Source organism: Malania oleifera, chromosome 7 (assembly GCF_029873635.1).
Source record: "Malania oleifera isolate guangnan ecotype guangnan chromosome 7, ASM2987363v1, whole genome shotgun sequence".
Classification (NCBI taxonomy): domain Eukaryota; kingdom Viridiplantae; phylum Streptophyta; class Magnoliopsida; order Santalales; family Ximeniaceae; genus Malania; species Malania oleifera.
In genome coordinates, this window is record NC_080423.1 from 19,476,191 (window position 1) to 19,500,352 (window position 24,162).

The 24,162-nt window shown below is 37.1% G+C and overlaps 2 protein-coding genes across 2 annotated transcripts in view; one reads left to right on the forward strand and one right to left on the reverse strand.

Moving 5' to 3' along the window:
* The first annotated feature begins 4,806 nt into the window (after nucleotides 1-4,806).
* Nucleotides 4,807-6,102, forward strand: LOC131160306 (pectinesterase inhibitor 6-like). Its single transcript, XM_058115840.1, has one exon. It carries the CDS (start codon nucleotides 5,224-5,226, stop codon nucleotides 5,812-5,814), a length of 591 nt encoding a protein of 196 aa, XP_057971823.1. The 5' UTR covers nucleotides 4,807-5,223; the 3' UTR covers nucleotides 5,815-6,102.
* A 5,904-nt stretch (nucleotides 6,103-12,006) lies between these two features.
* Nucleotides 12,007-24,162, reverse strand: part of LOC131160307 (uncharacterized) — a 29,008-nt gene continuing 16,852 nt past the window's right edge. The window contains exon 9 of the mRNA XM_058115841.1: nucleotides 12,007-12,285. Coding sequence (XP_057971824.1) covers nucleotides 12,202-12,285 — 84 coding nt within the window. The 3' untranslated portion in view covers nucleotides 12,007-12,201. The remainder of the gene's footprint in view (nucleotides 12,286-24,162) is intronic.

A 24,162-nucleotide genomic window follows, 5' to 3' on the forward strand; every position in this document is an offset into this window, starting at 1 on the left:
GGGTGGCATGAGTAGAATTATAATGAAATACAATTTTCTGAGAATATGATAAAGATATGAATTTTTATAATGAAAAACTGGCGTACAGGTCGAGAATTTTGTATGATTTTCCGGCGTATGGGGCAAGCTATGGTAAAATATGAAATACCGACGTACGGGCCGATGATTTTCATAATATACGTATATATGCAAAATGATATGATGATATTGATTTGGTAATTAATGGTATGAAATATTCATGTATCACAGTTTCATTATATGCTATATGTTATCAGAACATGGTTGGCTTGGTTTAGGCTAGCACTTACACGGTACTGATGCTATGCGTTCGTGATCATCACGATATTGTGTTAACGCTGCTGTACGGAGTAGTGTGAGGTTGGATGGTCGATGTGGTTTTAAGAAGTGTGAGCGCCCCTGGTGTACGGATCAGGTCTTGTAGACCTATCAGACTTACTGCCTGTACTTTTGACTTGACAGTGGTCGGCCAACTATTGTCAGGTCCCGCCTTCGAGCCACACAACCCAGTCATGTGGGGGTAATACATGACAATAGCCAGCTAACCTACTAGAGTTGTTTTCGTATTATATTATATGAGATGAATTATGTTTATGAAAATCATGTATGTTCTACCATGATATGAGAATGTATGTTTTCCAGATATGATACAGACAGTTATACTGATATGTTTATGTATGATTTTATATAGAACACGAAAATACTCATGTTGTCACACACTAGTATTAGTTTATTTCCGTTACTGATAGGTGTCTCGCCTCGAATTATATGAACTTTTTAGGAGTACCCAATAGAAGAGCAGGTAAAGCTCCGCTGTGATAGTTACGGCTGATTTGCCTTTTCTAAAGGGTATGTATTTTGTGATAGGGTCAGTTGGATTTTGTGGGAATGACCCTAGGACTCTTTTGGGTGGTTTATATATGTATATACGATGGATGTAGTAATTTCAGTATTGAGATGGATGGTATTATGTGTATGATATTATGAGATGTTTATGATTTTATGTTTCCTGCTGCTTAGGCTTCCGTTTTGTGTGTCTGTTATATCCCTGTTATCCACGGGTTCAGGTTGATCATGATCTGCTGGATATGTTATATTGGATTTATTGTATTATAAAAAAAAATGTGGGAATTAAGCAGGTCGTTATATGCATGCTAGGAACTATAAGCTCAAGACCATAGATGGACCTTAGGGATCACTTGATTGATCAACGCCAGATTTTTGGGACTAATTAAAAAGTTCAAAGACCATAGACTGACTTTAGGTTCCAAATTACCACATGAAAAGTTCCCTATAACTTAGAAATAAAAATTATGTGAAAAAGGGTAACTTTAAATAGAAATATGAACTTAATTGCACAAGTTAGTGCGTTCGGTCGACTGAACCCTAACATATAGAACAAATTTGGTCGATTGAAACTCCCCAAGTCAACAGTTGAACATTTGGTCAACCCGAACCAAAACATACTAAGACCTTTGGTAAACCAAACCTCCCCAGTGTCAATGGATTGACCAGTTGGTCGACCGTCCTTAAAATGAGTGTCAACGCCCTGGTCGACCGAACTAGCACATGAGAAATCCCAACGTCCTAGTCGACCGAACTCCCAATTGTAAAATGGCCCAGTCGATCGAACGTTCAACTTTGGTCAACCAAAGTTAGCCCGGTCGACCGAACCTCGAAGGTTCCGAAATCGCCTCAAGTTTGGTCAACCAACACTTGAGTACAAAAACACCCTAGTCGACCAAATTGAGTAACCTGGTTGACCAAACCCTAAAAATGGTTGACCGAACCTCTTGGGTTGCTCAATATTTACCGAGGTTAAACTGAGTTATTTTTAATTAAACTCAATTAATCTTTTTCCAAAATACCTAGCGTATCCCCAACGACTATAATTTTTCTCATCTCTATATATAGGTCCTCATTTGCAAAAATTAAGACAAGATTAGGGATTTAATTAGAAAATATTTTCTCTGAATTTTTTAAGAGTCCTTCTTCATACTCCAAGACAAAATACTCCTCCTTTATTTATTCCTTTGTAAAATCTTGTTAAGTGAGATTATCTTGAGTGTACCTACAATCCCTTACACAAGTTATACTCTCTTTGTTTTGATTGAGTGTTGATTTTCTTGTGAGAGTAAGCTATAAATTTTTCCCATTGATTTTAATTCATAAATTCATTTGTGGGGAAAATTTTGAGAGCTTGTGAGTCTTTGCACTATTATTGCAAGACTCTTGAGCTTGTATTGTGTTCTTGTAGAAAATACTTTTGCAAAGCTTGGATTGCTAATATCTCTTGTGCTTATATTTTGAAAATATCATTTTGAGATATTTAATCACATTATTCAAAAACTTTGAAACCCTATCTTTGGTTGATATATATTGGTATATTGTTTCAAAGATATGTATACAATACACTCTTGCACTTGATTGCTTAGTGACATTATATTGAGTGGTATTGCACATATTTGCATTGAGCTTGTAGTTCTTATTTTATTGATGTGCGTTGATTATTGTTTGTGCGTATTGGTACATAATCTGCTTGTATTAGAAGCACATATCTTTGTACACAAAATTTGTATTGAATATCGGCTGTATTCCAGGCGTGGCCTGAGGGGGTGTTGATCTAACCCGTAAGGATCAGTAGGGCAATCTCCGCCCCGCAAGGAGAGTGTATAAAGGTTGAGGTCAGCCCTGTGAATTTGACCTGCTTGTAATCGGTGCCGCTCTACACGTTAAGTGAGTCGTAGTGGAATCCTCGGGCTTGCGAGCTAAAGGTGGGGACGTATGCAATATTGGCCGAACCTCGATAACATATCTAGTGTTAGATTTATCTTCCGCAATTTACTTTTTGCACATGTATGTTTATGTTTATTGTTTTAATATTTGATTGGGTTTGCGATTACATAAAAAGACCCCAGATTTGTGTAATACTGCTACTAGAATTCAGTTGAACCTAGGCATAAATTTTTAAATACCCAATTCACTCCCTCCTCTTGGAATTACACCAATTCCAACAATATACAAATGAAAACTGATCACAAACACCTTTAGAATAATCTGAACAAATTTTGTAGAATTCTATTCTTGCAGAAAACAGAACCCAGATTTGAAAATGATATAATTTGTGGAAACTTTATGTAAGAAGGAGGAGAGAATAATGAATTTTTGGTATATTTTGTGGAGTTAATTCTATCATTAAATATACAGAATTATGCATTTTCCGAAAAGTTGCATCTGTTCAAATCGCGAGCAGTTTCGACCTAGTCGCACCATGCGTCAACCTAGTTGCACCTTATGTCAACCTGGTCGCGCCCTGGTTGAGCCTTGGTCACGCCCTGGTCAAGCCTCTATGAAAACTCAATTATTCATTGATGTTTAGTCGATGGTACCTTGGTCACGATCTCGCAACGATGCAAGTGTGCAAAGTGTTAAGTGCTTATGCACCAACTAAATGCGCCCTAATGCGCGCGCGCGCATGTGACGCACCATCCTAAGGTGCACTAGAGTACAAACTACCACTATCTCTTAACCAACTTTAAGAGATTATTCCACCTTATCATTTATTAATGATCTCTCCTTTTTCACTTTTTCCAATGTGAACAAACCCACATAACATTAAATACTCATGAATGTTTTAGAAAATTCATAAATGAAAGAATTTGAAAACCCATAAAATCGTATATTTTAGAAAATATTTCAACATTCCCCCACCATTATCAAAATATAGATAAAAAATAATTTATTCATATAAAAGATAATTTATGCACAAATGAAGGTGTTTTTAGAACTTGAACCTTCGCTTAGTGAATACATATATAAATTAATCAAGATTATATAGTAGACGAACTTTGAACTAACAATCGTCTTTTGATTAATTGGATACATATCACACACAAATTATCATATTTTTGGGCGTTACCAAAAGTCGACGAATGGATTGGCCTTGCGTCTATGTCCCAGTTCGATAAGTGCTCTAGGGATAAATCCATTTCTCATAGGAAGCGGCAGCACTTCCAACACTCATATAGGTAGGTTTATCAAAAGTACGCCTGTAATTAAAGTACCTCACATAAGCTGTTATAATCCTATTAAAAGCTTAAGCTCAACCTTCTTTTTCACCTTACAAGTACAAAGTATTATTTTCCTTGGAATGAATTATGTCACACATATACATTTTAGTACTTCCAGTCACTACATATGATGTACTTTGCTCATTGAACTCAAGAGCTTGATAATTTCAAGTGTTGAGTCGAGTTTCCATCATTGGTGATTATGATTTATGGATTTAAGTCCCACCTCCTTTGATGTTTTTTAGATCATATCTCTTGCGAGTCCTTTTGTTAATGGATCAACCAAATTATAAGATTAATTTTAAGTCGAGTTTCCATCATTGGTGATTATGGTTTATGGATTTAAGTCTCATCCCCTTTGATATTTTCCGGACCATGTCTTTTGCAAGTCCTTTTGTTAATGGATTAGCCAAATTATAAGATTAAATTTCAAGTCGAGTTTCCATCATTGGTGACTATGGTTTATAGATTTAAGTATCATCCCCTTTGATGTTTTCCAGACCATCTCTCTTGCAAGTCCTTTTGTGAATGGATCAGTCAAATTATAAGATTAATTTTTAAGTCATTCGATCATGATCAAAGGTCACGATCTCGCAACGATGCAAGCATGCTAAGTGTGCTAACAAAATGCGCCATTAGCGCCCTACAGCCCACATGCGAGTGGGTTTGCGTGTGCGGATGGTGCGAAACACCGTCCTAAGATGCACTAGAGTACACACTAGCAACTATCTCTTAACTAACTTTAAGAGACTGTCTTTACATTTAGTATACAAAAAAGGAATGGATTAAATTTTTCACTTCATTTTTTCATCACCATTCCATTCTGCAAAATGAAGGCGAACTACATGCCATGTCAAAATTTAAAGGAGTTAAATCCTTCCAAGTTCATGAGAAAGTTGCATATTCATTCACATGATCATCGTTATGCTCACCCATTTTGTCAGCTAGGTCACCGCCAGTTTCTGATTTCTTTATTGCGCTCACCAATCTCTTGCTTTTGTAGCGAACACCTGCCAAAGGCATGGATCTTTTCTACATCATCCAAAAGGCCTTTATATGCAAACACTTGCCTCCTGAACCTCTTCAATTCACAGCTTCCAGAGTTCAGTGCAAGTAGTTCATTTTTATTTTTTGAATGTTGAACCACAAATTGATGATGAGTACTCCGGCTGTCATTTTTGTGACGTTGGTTGCCCTTTTGGCGCTGGCACATTCAAGCTCATTGGAGCACAAAAATGGCAAAAATTATGTCCGGGAAGCATGCAGCGTCACTCGATACCGAGACATCTGCATCCACTCATTGTCATCATATTCGAGCACAGCTAGGAGAAACTCTAGCAGGTGGGCACGTGCTGGGGTTTCAGTGACGTTGCGTGAGGCTAATAGCATAGCTCAGTACTTGATGACATCGAGGCAGCATAGGTCCATGAGAGGAAGGAGCCAAGTTGCCCTTCAGGACTGCATTGAGTGCTTCCAGGACGCAATAGACAATCTTCACAAGTCACTGGGCATACTAAGAAGCCTAAACAGAAGGGCATTTGAAAGGGAAATAGATGACCTGAAAACATGGACAAGTGCTGCACTGACTGATGTGGACACTTGCTTGGATGGCTTTGCTGGCCAAAACAGAAATCAAGTCAAACTGCTTCGAAACCGGGTTTTACGAGCCACTTACATTACCAGCAATGCACTTGCTCTTATTGCCCGACTTGCAGCCACGGGATGATATGTAGCAAGGTGTGATCGAGATGCCCATCTGGGCCTCCACGAACGTTGCAGCTTGCTTCTGCCTTATTTAAAATGGTTTTGAATAAACTTGGCTTCACCGTTAAGCAGCCAGTAAGGGGATCTTTTTTCTTTTGATTGTAACCAAGTGCTGTTATCTCTATGAGTTGGCGTCCCAATAACATTTCCCTCTCTGGGTGTGTTGACATCAACAATGCTCTTCCCAGGGACTAAGAACATATATGGCGAATTTGAGCAATTCCACCTATATATCTAAATTCTACTTTTAAGAGATAGCAATTTGATTGATAAGTAATAAAATTATAAATAGACCCAAAAAAAAAAAAAAAGCTATAGTTCATAGATTAGTTTTATTGTAACCATGACGCAATGTGTCCTGATTAAAGCGCTAGGGTGCTTCTGAAGTGCTGGATTAACCATGTACACAAAGACCCACACACTGCAAAACAAAAGAGAAAAACATTCTGCCAATGCCTAGCTCTTCACAGAAGATGCAAAGATTAAGTCCTCATCCCCCTCAAATATATGTGTGAGGGCGCGTGTTCTCAATTTCATCTAATTTCTCATTTCCAATCAACAAGTAAATAATGTCATTTGCTCGGCCAGGATGTGTACAACAAACATGACATCTTCATTGAGGCCATAGGGAAAACCACTAGAATAGATTTGATTGGCCATTGCTGCAAATAATGACATATTAAATATAAATTAACCAGATCATCGGGATGCAAAGAAATATAAGTGTTGCTGCACAAATCCATTGAGTTTGACTATAACCTTGATTTCTTAAAAAAAAAAAAAAAGGGCAAAAAGAACTTAGAGAATCCGGAGTATACTCCAAAGGATCTTTCCAATGCTTACGTTAGGAATTGAAGGAGTAAAGAGAGTGTAACAATAGTACAAAGATTGTAATTGTGGGATATTTTACCTCCTCCCTAAAGTCCATTTTGTAGAATCTTTTTGGTATTAAATACTAGACACCCTTAGTGTAAATGGAGTTACAAGAGCGACACTCCTTTATTCTCACCCTTTACTCATGGATTTCGAACCCTTTACTGTCCTCATTCTTATCATCTCAAGGATCTTCTTGGATCTTCTCATTGTAGATATTTTATGCACAATCAATTGCCGCCCACTTCAAAGACCGAAGACCATCTTTTAGGCTTAAATAGTATATGAGAAACAAGCATTACAATCACAATAACCAGAAATGGCTGCGTAGACCAAGATCTGGCTAAGCCTACCAAGATCCAGCCGAGCTGACCTCTTGCCATTGCAACACCAAGCCAAGTAGTCTCTCTCTCTCTCTCTCTCTCTATATATATATATATATATATATATTGCCAAATAAAAATGCTTTTTATCTTTAACTGAGCCAAGCATATCTCCTTTGACATGAATTTTCCCTTCTAAAAGAAAAACTGGGCAGAACTGCTTCATTGCCTCAAGCCCTCCTTTGACTGAGCAGAATGGGCCTTTTGCCAAGCCGAGCAAGCCTCCTTCAGAGAAGAAGGGATGGAAGGGCAAGCAAAGTTCAGCTTTAAAAAAGTCTTCGAGGCATGTTTTTCTTCCATCCTACGCTAGGGAACATGCCCTTCAGCTTTGGGTAAGTGAAGATTAATGGAAGGGGGGCTGTGGAAGGTGAAGTGAAGGTAATCTAGGTTCTCTTGAGTACGGGAGTGCACCTTATCAACTAAACTGGCTAAGGAGGATGTTTGGGACTCTAAGGGGTCCTTAAGTGTTAAAAGTGGTGAAACAACTTGAACATCAAAAGCAGATCAATGAGTGAAGGTTGTACATAAAGATGTGAAGAGTTTGAAGAATGTTTCAAAACACTTGAATTTTCAAAGAACATTCGCAAGTTAATCGAGTATTCAAAGAGCATTCATCTAAATAATCAAGAATTATTCAAAGGAATTCAAGAAAATTTGCAAGTATTCAAAAGAAATTCAAGAACAAACATACAGTACAATAAAAGGAAGAGAGAAAGGGAGAACATACCTTCAGATGGCTTGCTGTCACTTGGAGGTAAAGTGGGGAGAATGAGGCTTTGAGGACATTTTATTGAAGGGTAAACCCTTGGAAAGGAAACTTTGATTTGAAATGAAGATCCTCGTTGACTCTAAATGAGTTTTGGAAAGAGGAGTCCTTTAAAATAATGGGGAGAAAGACTATCTATCTTGGGAAGGTAAGGAATCTAGCTTGTCTTGGAATGTAGAGTTGTGAGCTCCAAGAGAGTTCGATAGATAACTTCCACTCACAAGTCATACTTTTGACAGATGAGCTCTGCTCATACTTTTGATAGATGAGTTCTACTCATGATTTAGACAAATCGCCTCAACTCATATTTGACAGATGACCTCTTCTCATGACCTTAATAGATGAGCTATACTCATGACTTTGACAGATGAGCTCTTCTCATACACTTCTACTCATAACAAATGACCTCTGCTCATATTCATCACACATGACTCTTGTTCATATTATAAATGTAGGAACTCCGCTCATGCTCTTGTAACATGGATTACTGGTGGTATGAAAAAAAAAAACTTGGGTTGATTTGGCAAATTGCTAGTTCAATTCAGTCAAAAGAGGAACTTGAGGCAACAAGACAGACAATACAGCTAGTTTAAAAAAAAAACAAATGGAAAGGAAAATTTCTAATTGGAGTAGATCTGCTTGGTTTGATTAAAGCTAAAGAGCATTTTTTCCTAAGGAAAAAAAAAGGAAAAAAAAAAAGGAAAAAAGGAAAAGAGACATGAAGAACCTACTCAGCTCTGTGTTGCAATGGCAAAAGGTTGGCTTGACTAGATCTTGGTTGGCTTGGCTGGATCCTAGTCTGCTCTGTTGGGTCCTTAGTTGCCTCGGCCAGGTCCTGGTCAGCTCAGCTTGACCATTTCTCGTCAGTTGCCTTTGATTAGTGTGATTGGCATGCACATTTCTCATATACTCCTAAGCATAAAAAATGATCTTCAGGCTTTGGAGTAGAAGACAATTGATGGTACATAAAGTGTCTATATAAGAGGACACGGGGGTTTCTTGAGGTGTAACTTAAGATGATTAAGGATAAGGGCAACAAAGGATTTGTAGCCCTTGAGTAAAGAGGAAGAATAAAGGAGGTAAGACATCTCATAACAACACACTCTTTGTACCATTGTCATTTTCTCTTTACTCCTTTAGTTCCTAACTTAAACATTGGAGAGATCTCCTAGAGTACACCCTAGGTCTTTCTCAAGAAATTAAGGTTATGATAAAGTTCAATAAATTTTGCAGCAACAAGAAGATTTAAACAAGGTCTTAAATTTCGATTTTGACTAAAATTTCAAAGCTTCAATAGAAATTTCTATTTCAGTATTAATTTCGATTCAATTTTAAAAAATGGTGAAATTTTGTAGTAAATCATGGAATTCTTTTGTGAAACTTCGGAAATGGTTATTAGATATAATAATACAAGTTTTAGAACTAATATATTATAAATTAAATATATCAATGACATGTATGTTGTATATAAGGACCAATAAGGTGCAGCAGCTATATCATAATATTCGTATTAAGCATACTCAGATAATATAATTAAAGTTCATAAATAGTTCACATATAACATATTATAGTTTATTATATAAACAAAGATAATTTAGACATAAATGACTACATAAAATGTTGTTGCTAATATCAAAATTTAATTTTTCATATAACCTCAAAGCTCTTGTAATAAACCTTTGATTTCAAATTTTTTTTTAAAAGATTTCAGACAAAGATTTCGCTTTTAAGTTCTAGGAAAATTTCATTCTAGAGTTAAAACATTTTTACAAATTTTACCAAAATTTTGAGATATTGATAAATTTTGGATGATTAGTTGAAATTTTAATGGAAATTTTTTTAAGACAAAAGTTGACAACCATTTCGATTTTGAGGCAGAAATTTTAAATGAAATTTTGACAATTTCGTGAATATTTACAACCATGATAGTAAATACCAGTACAATAAATCCACAACCTAGCAGCAGAAAAAACAGCAGGTCATATATGCTTCATAACCACAAAACAAACTCATATGTGTGTAACAATATCTTTAGATATGCGTGCGCAATACCAATTTCAGAATTTCAGGCAATCCATCTATGCATTTAACACCCCCCCTTTTTTTTCTTTTTCTGGTGTGTGGGCACTAGGCAATCTAAGTTTCTAACCTTGACCAATGCCTAAAATTAGCTCATCACACCCAGTCAATTTGTCATTTTATCTTGCAATAACATTTTTACCGACACCAGTTTTTCCCATGGGATGGATTCATTTGAACAGAAGGGATCTAACACCATATATATAACTCAACCTATCATTGAAACATGAACTGAATTCAATGTGTAACAGAGAGCTCCTGAATAAAATTTGACGGGAACTAGAAAAGAAGTGTAGCAAAGCCGTGGATGAGTTGATTCTCCATCAAAACCAAGTTAGCACCCCAAGCATTCTCCATCTCCTATTTTGCAGTAGGGGCACACCATCTCCAATTTAGTAACTAATTTGACAAATGAACCTGAGTGTCTGAAAGGCTTATTCAAACCTAGCATCTTAAAACCATCTTCCCTTTTCTATTAAAACAAATTTCATTATCCTTCAAACACGCATTAGTGATTAGAATTGTCATCTAAAATTGATGTAATTATTGATTTCAGTTCTGTTACCACAGATTCTACAATTACTGAAAGCGCAAGACAACCAGAAGACACTAGTAACTGGTTGAAAAAATAATAATAAAAAAATGGCATGAAACAAACGGAAGTGAGCTGCACAAACCCAGAAGATCAAATAAGCAAGAGCAAAACAAAAATCCAGCTACAAATGCAAGGGCAAACCAGAAATCTAGTCACAAATGTAAATATGCAAACAACAATCAGATCAAGAATTTGAAAGCGTCAATCAGAGTAGACTGAGCATAGGTGGTGATATATTCCAATTTATTTACGCCCAACGGCCCCCCCAGCCCCCCCCAAAAAAAAAATTCAAAATTTCTACATTTTCTTTTATGATGAACCATCTGGCTGGTCTCGGAAGTAAATATCAGACCTCTGAACTATGTCTTGCATGTTTTGGGAATTGTCTGGATTTGAAAGTATCGCATCATATCATAAAAATAGAACAGCATAAAAAAAATATTTGAATATGAAGGAGAAAAAAAAAAGGAAAAAGGTAAAGAAATAGTCCCAATCAAGGTCACTGGGTTCCCCTCCTTTCTTTACCAGCCAACTCTCAATCATAAAACCAATCCTAATGGAAAGAACTTGCAAAACATGCCAATTTGAATATGCATTCCAACATAGCAAGACTGAGGCAAGAGTCAAAAAAGAAAAAGGCGGGCAGAAAAAAATAAAAAACTTATGATTGTATGAACAACTACCACCAGTCGGTAGCAGCCAGCAGCCTGTATAAATTATAAACCTATCCACGCTACTCAAAACACAAAGTAACCTATTTAAGAACATTATAAAAAAAATTCTACTAATTTAGAAAATAGAAACTGAGAAACAATGCTTCAAACTTTCAACAGTGGAGCCATGGAGCTGCACTTTTCTGAAAAAATATAGATCATTCCTGAATTCAAACTCAGTTTAGTAGATCTGTCTATTTTGATTTTATGGGTACCCTACAGCTCCCTAAAAGTACACATCAATCATAACCTATGATGCTATTGCCCAGGCTTGGAATTCAGATCACCATGCCTGTTTACAGCTAACAAATTAAGAATCACAATGTCTTGTCTAAAGGAAAAGCATTTTCTTCAGCATATGCAAGAGAGCTCAAGGAAATATTATGTTCTGGGATGCTGCACTACGTCCACCAGTAGTTAAATTGTTACATGAGAACATGGTAGTGTATTTCACAGAAATATAACATTTGCTTATTAGTCTATTCTATTGTCCATTCTACAAATAATTAACTCACTAACTAATACAACAACCAGTGCACACAGCTTTCATGCCATATTACAGACCTAGAGGAAGGCATGATTTTTACAACCTTAACTCAGCAATTGGGATATTGTTTCCAGAAGAACCATAACTTGAACCCGTGACCTAATTTGAGTATAATACCCTAGCTTGTGTCAAGGCTCATCCTAAATAATAATAATAATAATAATAATAATAATAATAATAATAATAATAATAAATTACTTGCCAGCAACAGTCGGAAAGATTGAATTCTTCAACTGAATGTCGTAATAAATTTTATCTCGACATGAGAATAGTTGGATTGAAACCTTAAAAAATCCTATGAATACAGTTACATACCTATCCATGACAGGATACGGTGGGGAGAAGAATTGTGTGTATGTGTAGGGTCAAGTCAAAAAAGTTTAATTACTGTTCTCAAGTCTTCCAAACTCGAATGGAACCATCAACTGAGGCAGTAATCATACAGTTGTCCTTTGGGTGATAACTCACACTGGTTACCTGCCAAGGATATCCAAAAGTTATTGCGCTATTCTTCTTTTTTAAAAATAATAATAATAATAATGAAAAATAATGCAAAAATAAAATGATAGAACAAGCGGCCAAATGGCATTATCAACACAACATTATAGAGAATCAAAAAGGCATTATTAAAAACTAAAATATAGCCACATAAGGATTATCACATCACAGAAAAATGAGGATTATTGTTAATTCCACATTTAATATCGTTCTTATAGAATTAATTTTCAAGTTATAGACTGAGTAAGGTTCAAATTAGTAAACGTTTTCAACACCTGAACTTTCTTTGCACTTATTTGGTAATTACATTATTTGACATCTGAATAAATGTAATTTTTCATTTAACCCTGCTAACAATAAGTAAATAGCTACCATCTTAAAACCATGGTTGTCCTTGCCATGGACTCAACCCATTCCATCACCACCACCACCATAGCACCATGGTTCTATCACTGTTCCAAAACTCCCTTACAGCAATGAGTTTCACCAGACAAAATTAAATAAAATAAAATAAAGCAAAACAAAACAATGTAGCCCCTTCCATGGCAAAATCACTGAATGCTTAAATTGAAGACACAAAATAAGTCCAATATAAACACCCAAATAATTACAAAATCACAAAACCCCAATTAATATTTATTTGAACAGAGAAGCCAGACAAGGAAAGGTGTTGATGGAAAGTTCTGAGATAGGGAAGAAATAAGAATCAATGAAAAGAGAGAGCTTAAATAAAGGAGATTCCTTAACATAATCCACAAGCTGGAAAGCACTAAACAATTGTACCAATTGCCGAGCATTTATGGAGAATGAACTTTTTTTTTTGTCATTGATGACTGTCCCTGAGGTCATTCTCTACTGACCATCTCTAAGATCAGTATCAGACGAATGACTAACAGTCTGCTAGATGGATAAGAGGGGCACGTCTAACTGAATAAAGCATAGTTCAATATTATTCAATGGCAAGTACTTATTTTGAAAAAGTACTAAAATTTTCCAGTGCTGATAATAAGTACTAGATAAATACTGAAAGTGAAGTACTCTTTGGCTGTGTCAAAAAATTACTGATTTTAAGTACTGCAAAATAAAAAGTGTTTGGCTACTCATAACTATAATAAATACTAATTCTAAAAACACATGCAATAAATAAATCAAAATGGAACTAGCAACACTGAGCAGATAACAAAAAAAAGAAAAAAAAAAAAAAAGCTCACTCTGAACGGAGAATATTAGCTCAAATACGACATTAGAAGACTAACCAAGAAATCAACCACAAGCTGGGGGCCTGTTTAGCTGGGAAAAGTTTTTTTCATTTTTTTTAGAAGAATGAAGTGATACCATATCTTCTAGCTTCAAACATATATATGAAGTCTGAAAACAATACAAAGATGCTTTCCATTGTAAAAAATGTTGACATTTTTATATTCTTTGTTAAACTGAAAATGAAAAATAAAAAATGGTTTTGAGAGCTAAACAGGCCCTAAATATCAAATTATATATGAAAAGATTAGGTAACCTAAATATTTTTCAAAAGAAAATGGCAAGACAGGTATATTAGGGGGATTTGGGTGAGAAAGTTAGTTTAGCTAGTTTCAGCTAACCAGCACCGATCTTCAGTCTTGATTGGTTTTGTCAGTAGACATACTGCTTGTTGATTGTTCTTAAATCCTTACGAGTAATTAGAAGACTAGAACTGAATTCTTCATTGAACTGTGATATTCCCATATGCCCCAAACCTACTTTGGAAGCTAAGGCTCCATTTGGCACAACTTGTTGATAAGTACTGAATCAAACAAATATATTTGACAAGAGCAGCCAAATATTCTTTTAACAATAAGTTCTTTGAGATAAATGTGGTGCTTGGTAATGTTAAAAAAATAAGTATTGATTTGACAAATAATATTATCAAAACAACAACAATAATAATAAAAAATACCCTTCAATAATTAAATATATGATATTAAAAAATAAGTATTGAATTGATGAATAATATTATCAAAACAACAACAATAATAATAAAAAATACCCTTCAATAATAAAATATATGATATTAGTATGAAAGTTTTTTAAGATTAGTATATATTAATCTATATGTACATAATAGTAATAATGCATTTTTATATTATTATTTTTTGAAAGAAAAAAGAAGATATATTCATAAAAGAGGAAAGAATAAACAAATGGGAGAGATCCTCCTATAGAAAGAAGAAACCAAATAGACTAGAAAACAATCAAAATTAAACCGCCTTTCAATCTCCTTGAAGATCCAAGAGAGGCACACCATTAAAACCACCATCTGCAAAAGAGACCAAAGAGAAGCCAAGTACTGAATCCTATCCAAAGAAAAATACCAAAATGAATCCAATCCCAAAGTAAAGTACCCAAATTCCTCTTTCAAGAAAAGATACAAGCATCCCTTTCCATCCAAATTCCCCATAGAACTACAAAGACATCCACAAGACTAAACCATCACTGCTAGTGTCACGAGCTAAGCTCATTCAGGGCATTATGCTTGCCTATGACCACTTATCTCGTGTGCTTGGGATGGGTTTCCATCATGTAAATACTAGTGTAGGGTTATTTTCTGCTAGTAGAGTCTTTGTAAGCCAAATAAGACAGTACGACTCCTCGGTCACTTTGATGTTTCCTAGTATTAGGATGATAATTACATAAAAACCTCTTTAGGGCAGGGTGAGTGTTCATCAGTCATTGTAAAACTCACTAGCAATTGTCAACGTGCTTAGCCTACTTGCCTCCCTCGCGCTAAGTACAACATGTCAACGGAGGATTTGTTAATGAATTACGTTTGCTTCAATGTTTACTGCTTGCTTGCCACGGCTTTCATGAATTGATTACTATTTCCGCTGCTATTTGAATGAATGTTAATGAAAGTGCTTCGTGGATGAATGTTGGTAAATGATAGGCTGGCTAGTTAAGCAATAGTGCTTTAGCTAGCGCCGCACGGCCCTTCACAACGGTGTGAAAATAGTCGGACTGTGACACTTGGTATCAAAGCCAAGTTGGTGACACTTGGTGAGAGCCTAAGGTTGAGTTGCTATGTGAATTCGATTGCCTTCGTTGTTGGATTTGGAAAAGCTTTGGTAAGTGACCATGGCACCAAACACTACTGAGAGGATCAGCGTGCTAGAAGCACAGGTTGAGACAACAACCAACACTATGGCCGTAGAGGTGGCCCAGATGAGAGAACTTGTTGATGAGGTGATGGGATCACAAAAACATAAAGCAAGTTTGATAGGCGACATGTCAGAGGACTTTCGCCACACAATTGAAACTTTGCAGTCGCGGATGGCTGATCTGGATGCAAAGGTGAATCTAATGGTTCTTGCTATGGGGAACTCCAACACTCCGGGAGTTAGCAAGACCAAAGTACCAGAACCCAGGATGTATGGGGGTGCCCAAGATGCCAAGGAGTTAGAGAACTTCTTGTTTGATGTGGAGTAGTACTTTCGCGCTGTGAGGATGGCCTCAGAACAGGCAAATGTTGATACTACGACCATGTACTTGGTTGGTGATGCCAAACTATGATGGCGTACCAAGTACCAAGAGATTGATACTGGACGCTGTGTAATCGATAATTGGGCAAATTTGAAGAGAGAGCTCAAGACCCAATTCTTTCCTGAAAATGTTGAGTATAATGCAAGGAGAAAACTGAGAGATCTCAAGCATACGGGGTCAATCAGGGAATATGTGAAACAATTTTCTGCTTTGATATTGGATATTCGGGATATGTTGGAGAAGGACAAGTTGTTCTATTTTCTTGAGGGGATGAAACCAAGGGCAAGAACTGAACTTCATAGGCAAAGGGTTCAGGACTTGTCAACTGCACAAGCGGTTGCAGAACGCTTGACTGACTACGTTGGTGATGATACCGCTTCGTCCAAACGGTTTGACGGAGAGGGAAACAGTGGAAAGTCTTTCAAGAATGGCAAACCCAAGAGTGGGGGAGCTGACTCTAAATCATCAACCTTAAAGGAAGCTTCGTCGTCTCAAGGGTTCAACACACCCAATGGAAAGGGGGAGAGTAAAATTTCATGCTACTTGTGTGGTGGATCTCACAAAATGAGTGAGTGTCAACACAAGAGATTACTCAATGCCTTACAAGCTTCTACTTCGGGAAAAGGGGTGGAAAGCGAGGAGGAAGAGGATGATGCCCCGAGGGTGGGCTCAATGCGGCTGGTGAGTGCATTGGAAAAGCAAAAAAAACCACCAAAAGTTACACGAGCAAAAAGGTTAATGTTTGTGGACTTGAGGATAAATGGGAAGAGTACTCGCGCTATGGTGGATACGGGGGCTACTCACAATTTTGTTTCGCAGTTGGAAGCATGTAGACTTAACTTATCCTTAGAGAAGGATACAGGACGCATGAAAGCAGTTAACTCTGTAGCCCAGCCTACTATGGGAGTAGCCAAGCAAGTTACTGTGAAGCTTGGACAGTGGGAAGGTCATGCGAATTTCACAGCGGTGCCATTGGATGACTTTCCAGTCATTTTAGGAATGGAGTTCTTAAGGGGGACGAGGGCAGTGCTGATGCCTTCGGCTGGTTCCCTGTGTCTGATGGGAGATCACTCGTGCATGGTGCAAGTCGTTGCAACGAAAGGAGATGATGGGAAGTCCCTTTCAGCCATACAACTCAATGAGGGATTGGGTCAGGGTGAGCAGACACGTCTAGCCACAGTGGTGGTAGACAAAGAAGTAGGCCAAGAGCTGAAGCCTACGACCATCTAAGCGGTGTTGGATGAGTATAAGGAGGTGTTGCCGGATAAGCTGCCTCACAATTTGCCTTCACGGCGGACTGTGGAGGATGAGATCGAGTTGTTATCAGGAGTGAAACCACCTGCTAAAGGGCCATGTCGGATTGCGCCTCGAGAGATAGTAGAGTTGGGGAAGCAACTTGATGAAATGGAAGCGGGATGTGTTCGCCCTTCCAAAACACTGTTGGGAGCATCGGTGTTGTTTCAAAGGAAACATGAAGAGCATCTACGGAAGGTGTTCAACAGGCTGAGAGGAAACAATCTGGATGTAAAGAAGGAGAATTTCTCTTTCGCTCGACGGAGCAACAAATTCCTTGATCAAGTGGTTGAACAAAGTCGTATTCGGAGGGGTATGGAGAAGGTAAGGATGATTCAAGAACAAAACATCCCCACGACAATGAAGGAGTTGCGTTCCTTTCTTGGCCTTACTAAATACTGCAGGATGTTCGTTGAGGGGTATTCGCGGAGAATGACTCCAATGACAGGACTACTGGGAAGGTATTATTGGCCGCACACGCGGGATGATGTGGTTGATTATACCAAAACTTGTCTAACTTGCCAACAAGACGAGGGAGAGCGAAAGAAGTATGGTACTTTCATGGCCGCACCAAAGTACTGTTCGGCAGAGGAGATGACACAATTGTTCCTTGTGACTATTGTGAAACATTGGGGTGTTCCCCAAGTTATTATTTGTGACCAAGACTTAATGTTCACTGACAACTTTTTGACAGAATTTTTTAGGATATTCAAGTCACATATTGACATCTCTTCGAGTTCTCACCTACAGACAGACGAACAAATGAAGAGATTCAGAGAACTACTAGATGAGTACTTGTGTCATTATGTCAACAACAACAAAAAGAATGGCGTGCAACTACTTGATGTGGCTCGATTCTGTGGCAACGCCCAAAAGCGCTCAACAACCAACAAGATTCCTTTTGAGCTTGTTATAGGCCAGCTGCCGCTGTTACCTCACACAGTGGGCGAGCCATATAGACAAAAGAGTCCCAGGGTGTGCATCTTCACCAGAGAATGGAGACAGAATGCAGAGTTTGCCCGAGCCTATCTGGAGAAAGCTTCTAAGCAGATGAAGAAGTAGGCATATCAGGGGAGAAGACCGCAGTTTCATGTCAACTGCCTCAAGCCGTTCAACACCAACACCAATGACTTGAGCAGAAGTTAGTTCAACAGAGCAGAGTTGAAGATAGTGCAACCTGACAGACATGACGTTGAAGATATCCTTGTAGACAGAAAGTTCATATCCTCAAGAAAGAAGTGGCAAAAGTTCCTAGTGAAGTGGAAATGCCTTGATGACAAAGAAATCAGCTGGATTTCTGCGGAAGATATTCAATTGTTCGTGGACAAATTTGAAGTGTACCTACCGCCAAAAGTCTACGAGGACGTCGACCACATAAGTGGGGGAGAATGTCACGAGCTAAGCTCGTTCAAGGCATAATGCTTGCCTGTGACAGCTTATCTCGTGTGCTTGGGATGGGTTTCCATCATGTAAATACTAGTGTAGGGTTATTTTCTGCTAGTAGAGTCTTTGTAAGCCAAATAAGGCAGTATGACTCCTCGGTCACTTTGATGTTTCCTAGTGCCAGGATGATAATTACATAAAAACCTCTTTAGGAGAGGGTGAGTGTTCATCAGTCATTGTAAAACTCACTAGCAATTGTCAACGTGCTTAACCTACTTGCCTCCCTCACTAAGTACAACATGTCAACGGAGGATCTGTTAATGAATTACATTTGCTTCAATGTTTACTGCTTGCTTGCCACGGCTTTCATGAATTGATTATTATTTCCGCTGCTATCTGAATGAATGTTAATGAAAGTACTTCGTGGATGAATGTTGGTAAACGATAGGCTGGCTAGTTAAGCAAGAGTGCTTTAGCTAGCGCCGCACGGCCCTTCACAACGGTGTGAAAATAGTCGGATCATGACATGTAGGGGCAGCATCAATGATCTGCAGCCATCAGAGACAGAAGAGAGAAAAGGGGAAGAAGGAAGAGGAAAGAGAGGGGATACAAGGGGGGGATCAGACGTTCACTAGAAGTTCAAATTCAGCCACCACATTCTACATGGCTTTCACAAACTATTTATAAGAAAGCCTCTAACACATGAAATCACACATATACCCCTAAAAACTACATTTTAGTTACAAACGCATCTCTAAATACACAAATATTATGAACAAGCCCCCAAAATACACATAATCCTATACTAATTAATACAAAAAACACATAATAAAGCTAATTAATTAAATGCATCAATCCTTGTCATATTTTTCTCCATTAAACCCATGGTTTGGCTTCTTCTCCTACATCAAACCTCCCCCAATTAGAAAAAAGTTAGCCTCAGAATTTTGAAATGTTGGAGGATCAAAAGTAATTAAATGCATCAATCCTTGTCATATTTTTCTCCATTAAACCCATGGTTAGGCTTCTTGTCCTACATCAAACCTCCCCCAGTAAGAAAAAAGTTAGCCTCAGAATTTTGAAATGTTGGAGGATCAAAAGTAAGAAGAAAACTTGGATTCTTCAACAGCCCACGCTTGAGTGATACAAGAAACCATGGTCCTTTGGCAGCATCATAGACTTGAATTAAGAGCTGGCATTATAAACACATTGAGAATAACAAACTCATGCTTGTAGAGTCTTCGAGTTGAGTACTCTATTATTTGTTGTGTTGGTTGGTAGTGTGCACTTCAAGATGATTTTCTTACCATTATAGTGGAAGAAGTATGTGTTCTCATGTCCTTGAGTCATACGCAAATCATTCCAACCTAGAAGAACAAAGGAGTACATGGTCAATATTCATAGGAATGATATTGCACCAAACAAGAATGAAGCAGCATATATGTTTTGAACCTGGAAGGGGTATGGATGTCTTTCGCTAAGCAGTTTGGGAGGTCCAGCGGGAAAGTATGAGGATCTTGCACTATGGCTCTGAAACTGGGAGGAATCTCGAGTTCCAAAAACACCTCTCTTTTTTTCTTGTTCAGTTTTGTATAAAGGGACCTACTCATTGAAACAAAACACAGTTTTTGTTGCAGGAGTGTTGCGGATGTGTGGGCGCTGTATCATGACACGTCCAGGAGTGTCCAAGGTGTGTCTGAGGATAAGAAGTTTAAAATCTATTTCTGACATGTATCAGGCCACGTTGAGTGCGTGTCCATGTCCGATATGTGTCGGATATTGACACTTTGGCCTCTTAAGAGCATCCGTGTTTCCCAGACCACAACATATTTCATTTAAGGTGTAATAGAAGGATAAGGACTTTCCATAGAACATCTTAAACCCCAATAGTGCCCCACCCGTTAGAATGTAAGGCTTATTTACTTTTTATAACTTTATGCAAAGAGAATTCTCCGCTAAAGGAAAATGCCATAGCCATTTGCCTGATAAGGAAGTGTCTTCAAACACCAAATTTCCAAGACCAAATAACCATCCATCTTAGATCCACACACGTCCTCCCAATTAACCAAATGATCTATCTTTCTCCCCTACCCTTGATCAAAGGAAATCACTCATTACTTTCTCAATTTCCTTGCTACCCCAACTGGAATTTTAAAAATGGACAAATAATAAAAAGGGATACTAGAGAGACAAACCTAGATAAGAGCGATACAACCACCTAGAAAAATAAAGCACCTTTCCACCCATCCGAATGCTTAGACCCCCTGTCACTGCCAGATCCCAACCCAACCTAGGATTACCTCCAAAAGGAACTCCTAAATAAAACAAGGGCCACTAAAAAATGTCACACTCAAATAAGAAAACTAATTCCAAAGACCTGGCACTGCTAAGATTAATAGTAGCAATCGCACTCTTACCCAAATTTATTTTTTAAAGCCAAAACCTTCTGAAAAAATCCATAGAATTGTGAGAACATTCAAAGAAGGCTCTTCAATCATCTAAGAGAAAAAAAAAAAATAGTATCATCTGCAAACTCAAGATGAAACACAACGAGCCCCTCTCTACCCAACCCAACCCCCATCACATTACCTCTATCAACAGCCCTATCAATCAACCCACTCAAATTATCAACAACTAGAGAGAAAAAGGAATAAAGAAAAAAGGGCAGCCCAGTGCACAAAGTTCCTGCGTATGCAGGGTCCGAGGAAGGATCCCTTGCCTAAGCCCTCTCAAAGCTTTAAACCAGTCCTTAGGCTCCCCATTGATAATAACTGAGTAGAAAGCATAATACAAAACACCCCATATCCAACCCTACCACCTCTACGAAAACCACTTCTCAACTAAGATTTTATCCATGAAATTCCAAATGACCCTATCATAAGCCTTTTCAAAATCCAACGTAAATATAACCCCCTTCTTATTCCTCCTATGAATATCCTCCACTACTTCATCAGCCATCGAAATAGAATCCATAATCTGTCCTCCCCCAAGAGAAGCACTTGGGCTTTAGAAATAATATCTCCTATCACTTTGGCCAACCTATGGTAGCACTTTTGTGACAATTTTGAAAGCCTTTGCGACTAGAAAGATAGGTTGAAAAACAGCAACTTTTGAAGCCTGATGCCTTTTCAGGCATTGAAGTAATGAAAGTATGATTAATACTTTTGCGTAAGATTACATTAAAATAGAATTCATTAAAGACCTCAACTGATCAGCCTTGACTACATCCCAACAATCTTGAAAGAAGGCCATAGTAAAGCCATCTGGCCCAGAGTCTCATCCCTATCCATTCCAAACACTACATTCCTCATTTCCATATCCTCCAAAGGCCTTTCCAACCATGTCATATGATCGTTAGAAATAGGACTCCACTCCAACTCCTCAATCATTGGTCTACACTCAACCTTCTCCATATATAAATAGGGAAAAAGTTTTCAGTCATCTCATTTGCAATCGATCTAGAATCAGAAGAGACTGCTTCTTCTTTCAACTCCAATCCCCTTACTAAATTTTTCCTCATCTTACCGTCTGCCAATCTATGGGAACTAAATATTACAGTCACCCTCTCTTTAACACATTTAAATTTAGTCTTTTACCTCCAATTCCTCATCTCCCTAAAAATCACCCCCTCCAGCTCATTTTTCAATGAAACCCAACTTGCCTCCTCCATCTCCGTTAAAATTCCATAATCCTCTTTTCTATCCACAAAATCAATCTCAGCAAAACAGTTAGATTTCCTAACCCTATTATCTCCAAAAACTTGCACATAGCACTTCTTCAAAATCATTTTAAATGTTGTGTTTTTTCATAATCTTAAAACCCTCCCAACCTCTAATAGACACCTCATTCCAAGAACTTTTAATCAAAAAAGAATGAAAAAACTTATGATCGAACTACATATTTCAAACCTAAAGTGAGTAAGATCCCCAACATACCTTGCTACAGTCTAACAAAATGAGGAAGTAGTGTCACTGGTCTAGATAAAGAGGTTTGGGAAAGATTAGGAAAATCAACCCCACACCCACTACTAAACAAGAATCTATCTAGATGACTAGCCACTGATCTACCTCCACCCATAGACCAAGAGAAAACAGCATTTATTACATATTATAATAATATAATTATATAAAAACATATTTATTTAATATTACAGAAATACGATATAATGATATTGCACTATAATATTATAAAATACTATATTATTATAATTATTAAAACATATTTTAATGATATTAGGTCAATTATATTATAATGCAAACATTTTTTAATATTATCATAATATAACATTTCCATAATATTATTATAATCATGTTCTTTTATATTATTATTTATTTTGATATTTTAATACTATGCTAGTATGCTATTATGTAGTCTTATATATAATAATATGTTAACATTATGGCATATAACATTATTATATATATTTTAATATTCTAATTGTCGTAATAGCACGTGACAGAGACAAAAATACCATACAACACTGCACTGCACTGGACCATACTTATGTATTATATCAGTGTATAACAGTATAATATATCACTCAGCAGCTTCACCCTGTTATAAGTCACCATAAGCACCTCCCAACTATTTCTAAGTTTTCTTGTTATTTAAGAAATTTGTTAAGCACTTAATGTTAAAATACTTTTCTTATAACAAACCACACACTCCTTATTTTCTACAAGTACTTTAAACCATTCAGAGCTAAGCCTCCATTAGGAGGAGGCTAACATAATGCGCCTTACTCTTTTACTCAGACAAGCCTTCTTTTTAACTGTTTTTGTGTTATTCATTAATTACTTTGCCATGTCCCTGTTCCAATTGTCTATGGGCAACCATAATAATAATCATATTTCAACATTTAACTCAGAAAACATAGGTGTTATTCATTTTGTGGGAATAGACTGCCCCAAACATCTTGTTACAAATCTCATACAATGCAAATCAAATATCTCGATTTAGGAACAATAATGCTTCAATCAATGGCACCAAGTTTCAAAGACGTGCACAGATCATGAAGATAAAATACATCAATTGAGAGAAGACGTGATCATCCTCCCACTAGTTTTTTTTTCTCCCACAAAAAGTCAACATCTCCATTAAAGATGAAAGAAAGATTATACTTCCGGGTTACTATGCTGTCTAAAATTTAACTTAAAAAAAAAAGGCAGAATTTGCAGGAATATTGAGATATGTTCTCATAACAAATATGTTGAAATTTTCAAAATTTTCACAAATAATTTGAAACTGTTGTGATGCCTGTGAAAAATGATAGTTATTTACATCCAATGTTATTTTTTTTTTTAATTTTTTTATACATAGAGAAAGAAGAGATTTCATTGATAAGAGGAGAATTTACAAAAAAGAAGACAAAGACTTCTCCCATCAAAATTCTAGAAAAATCCAGAAAAAATAAATTAATAAGACAAAAACTGGAAAAATACACTCCAACGTTATGTCAGATATCACCATGAAGACAAGTATTTAATAATTTTTTTCACAAGTGACAAATACTTTATACGACTGCCCATTCTTGAATTAGACTATTTTAATTCTGAAACTTGTGAAAATTTTGATTTGTTTATTAGGGAGTGCAGTTTGAGAGACCTCCCATTGGGGAACGCTTCTTTTACCTGGTTTTGGGTGGGGGGAGGTTCGCTGAAGGCTGTG

Excerpts from the sequence above, each read along its gene's own strand:
- LOC131160306 (XM_058115840.1), top strand. The coding sequence starts at position 5,224 with ATGTTGAACCACAAATTGATGATGAGTACTCCGGCTGTCATTTTTGTG.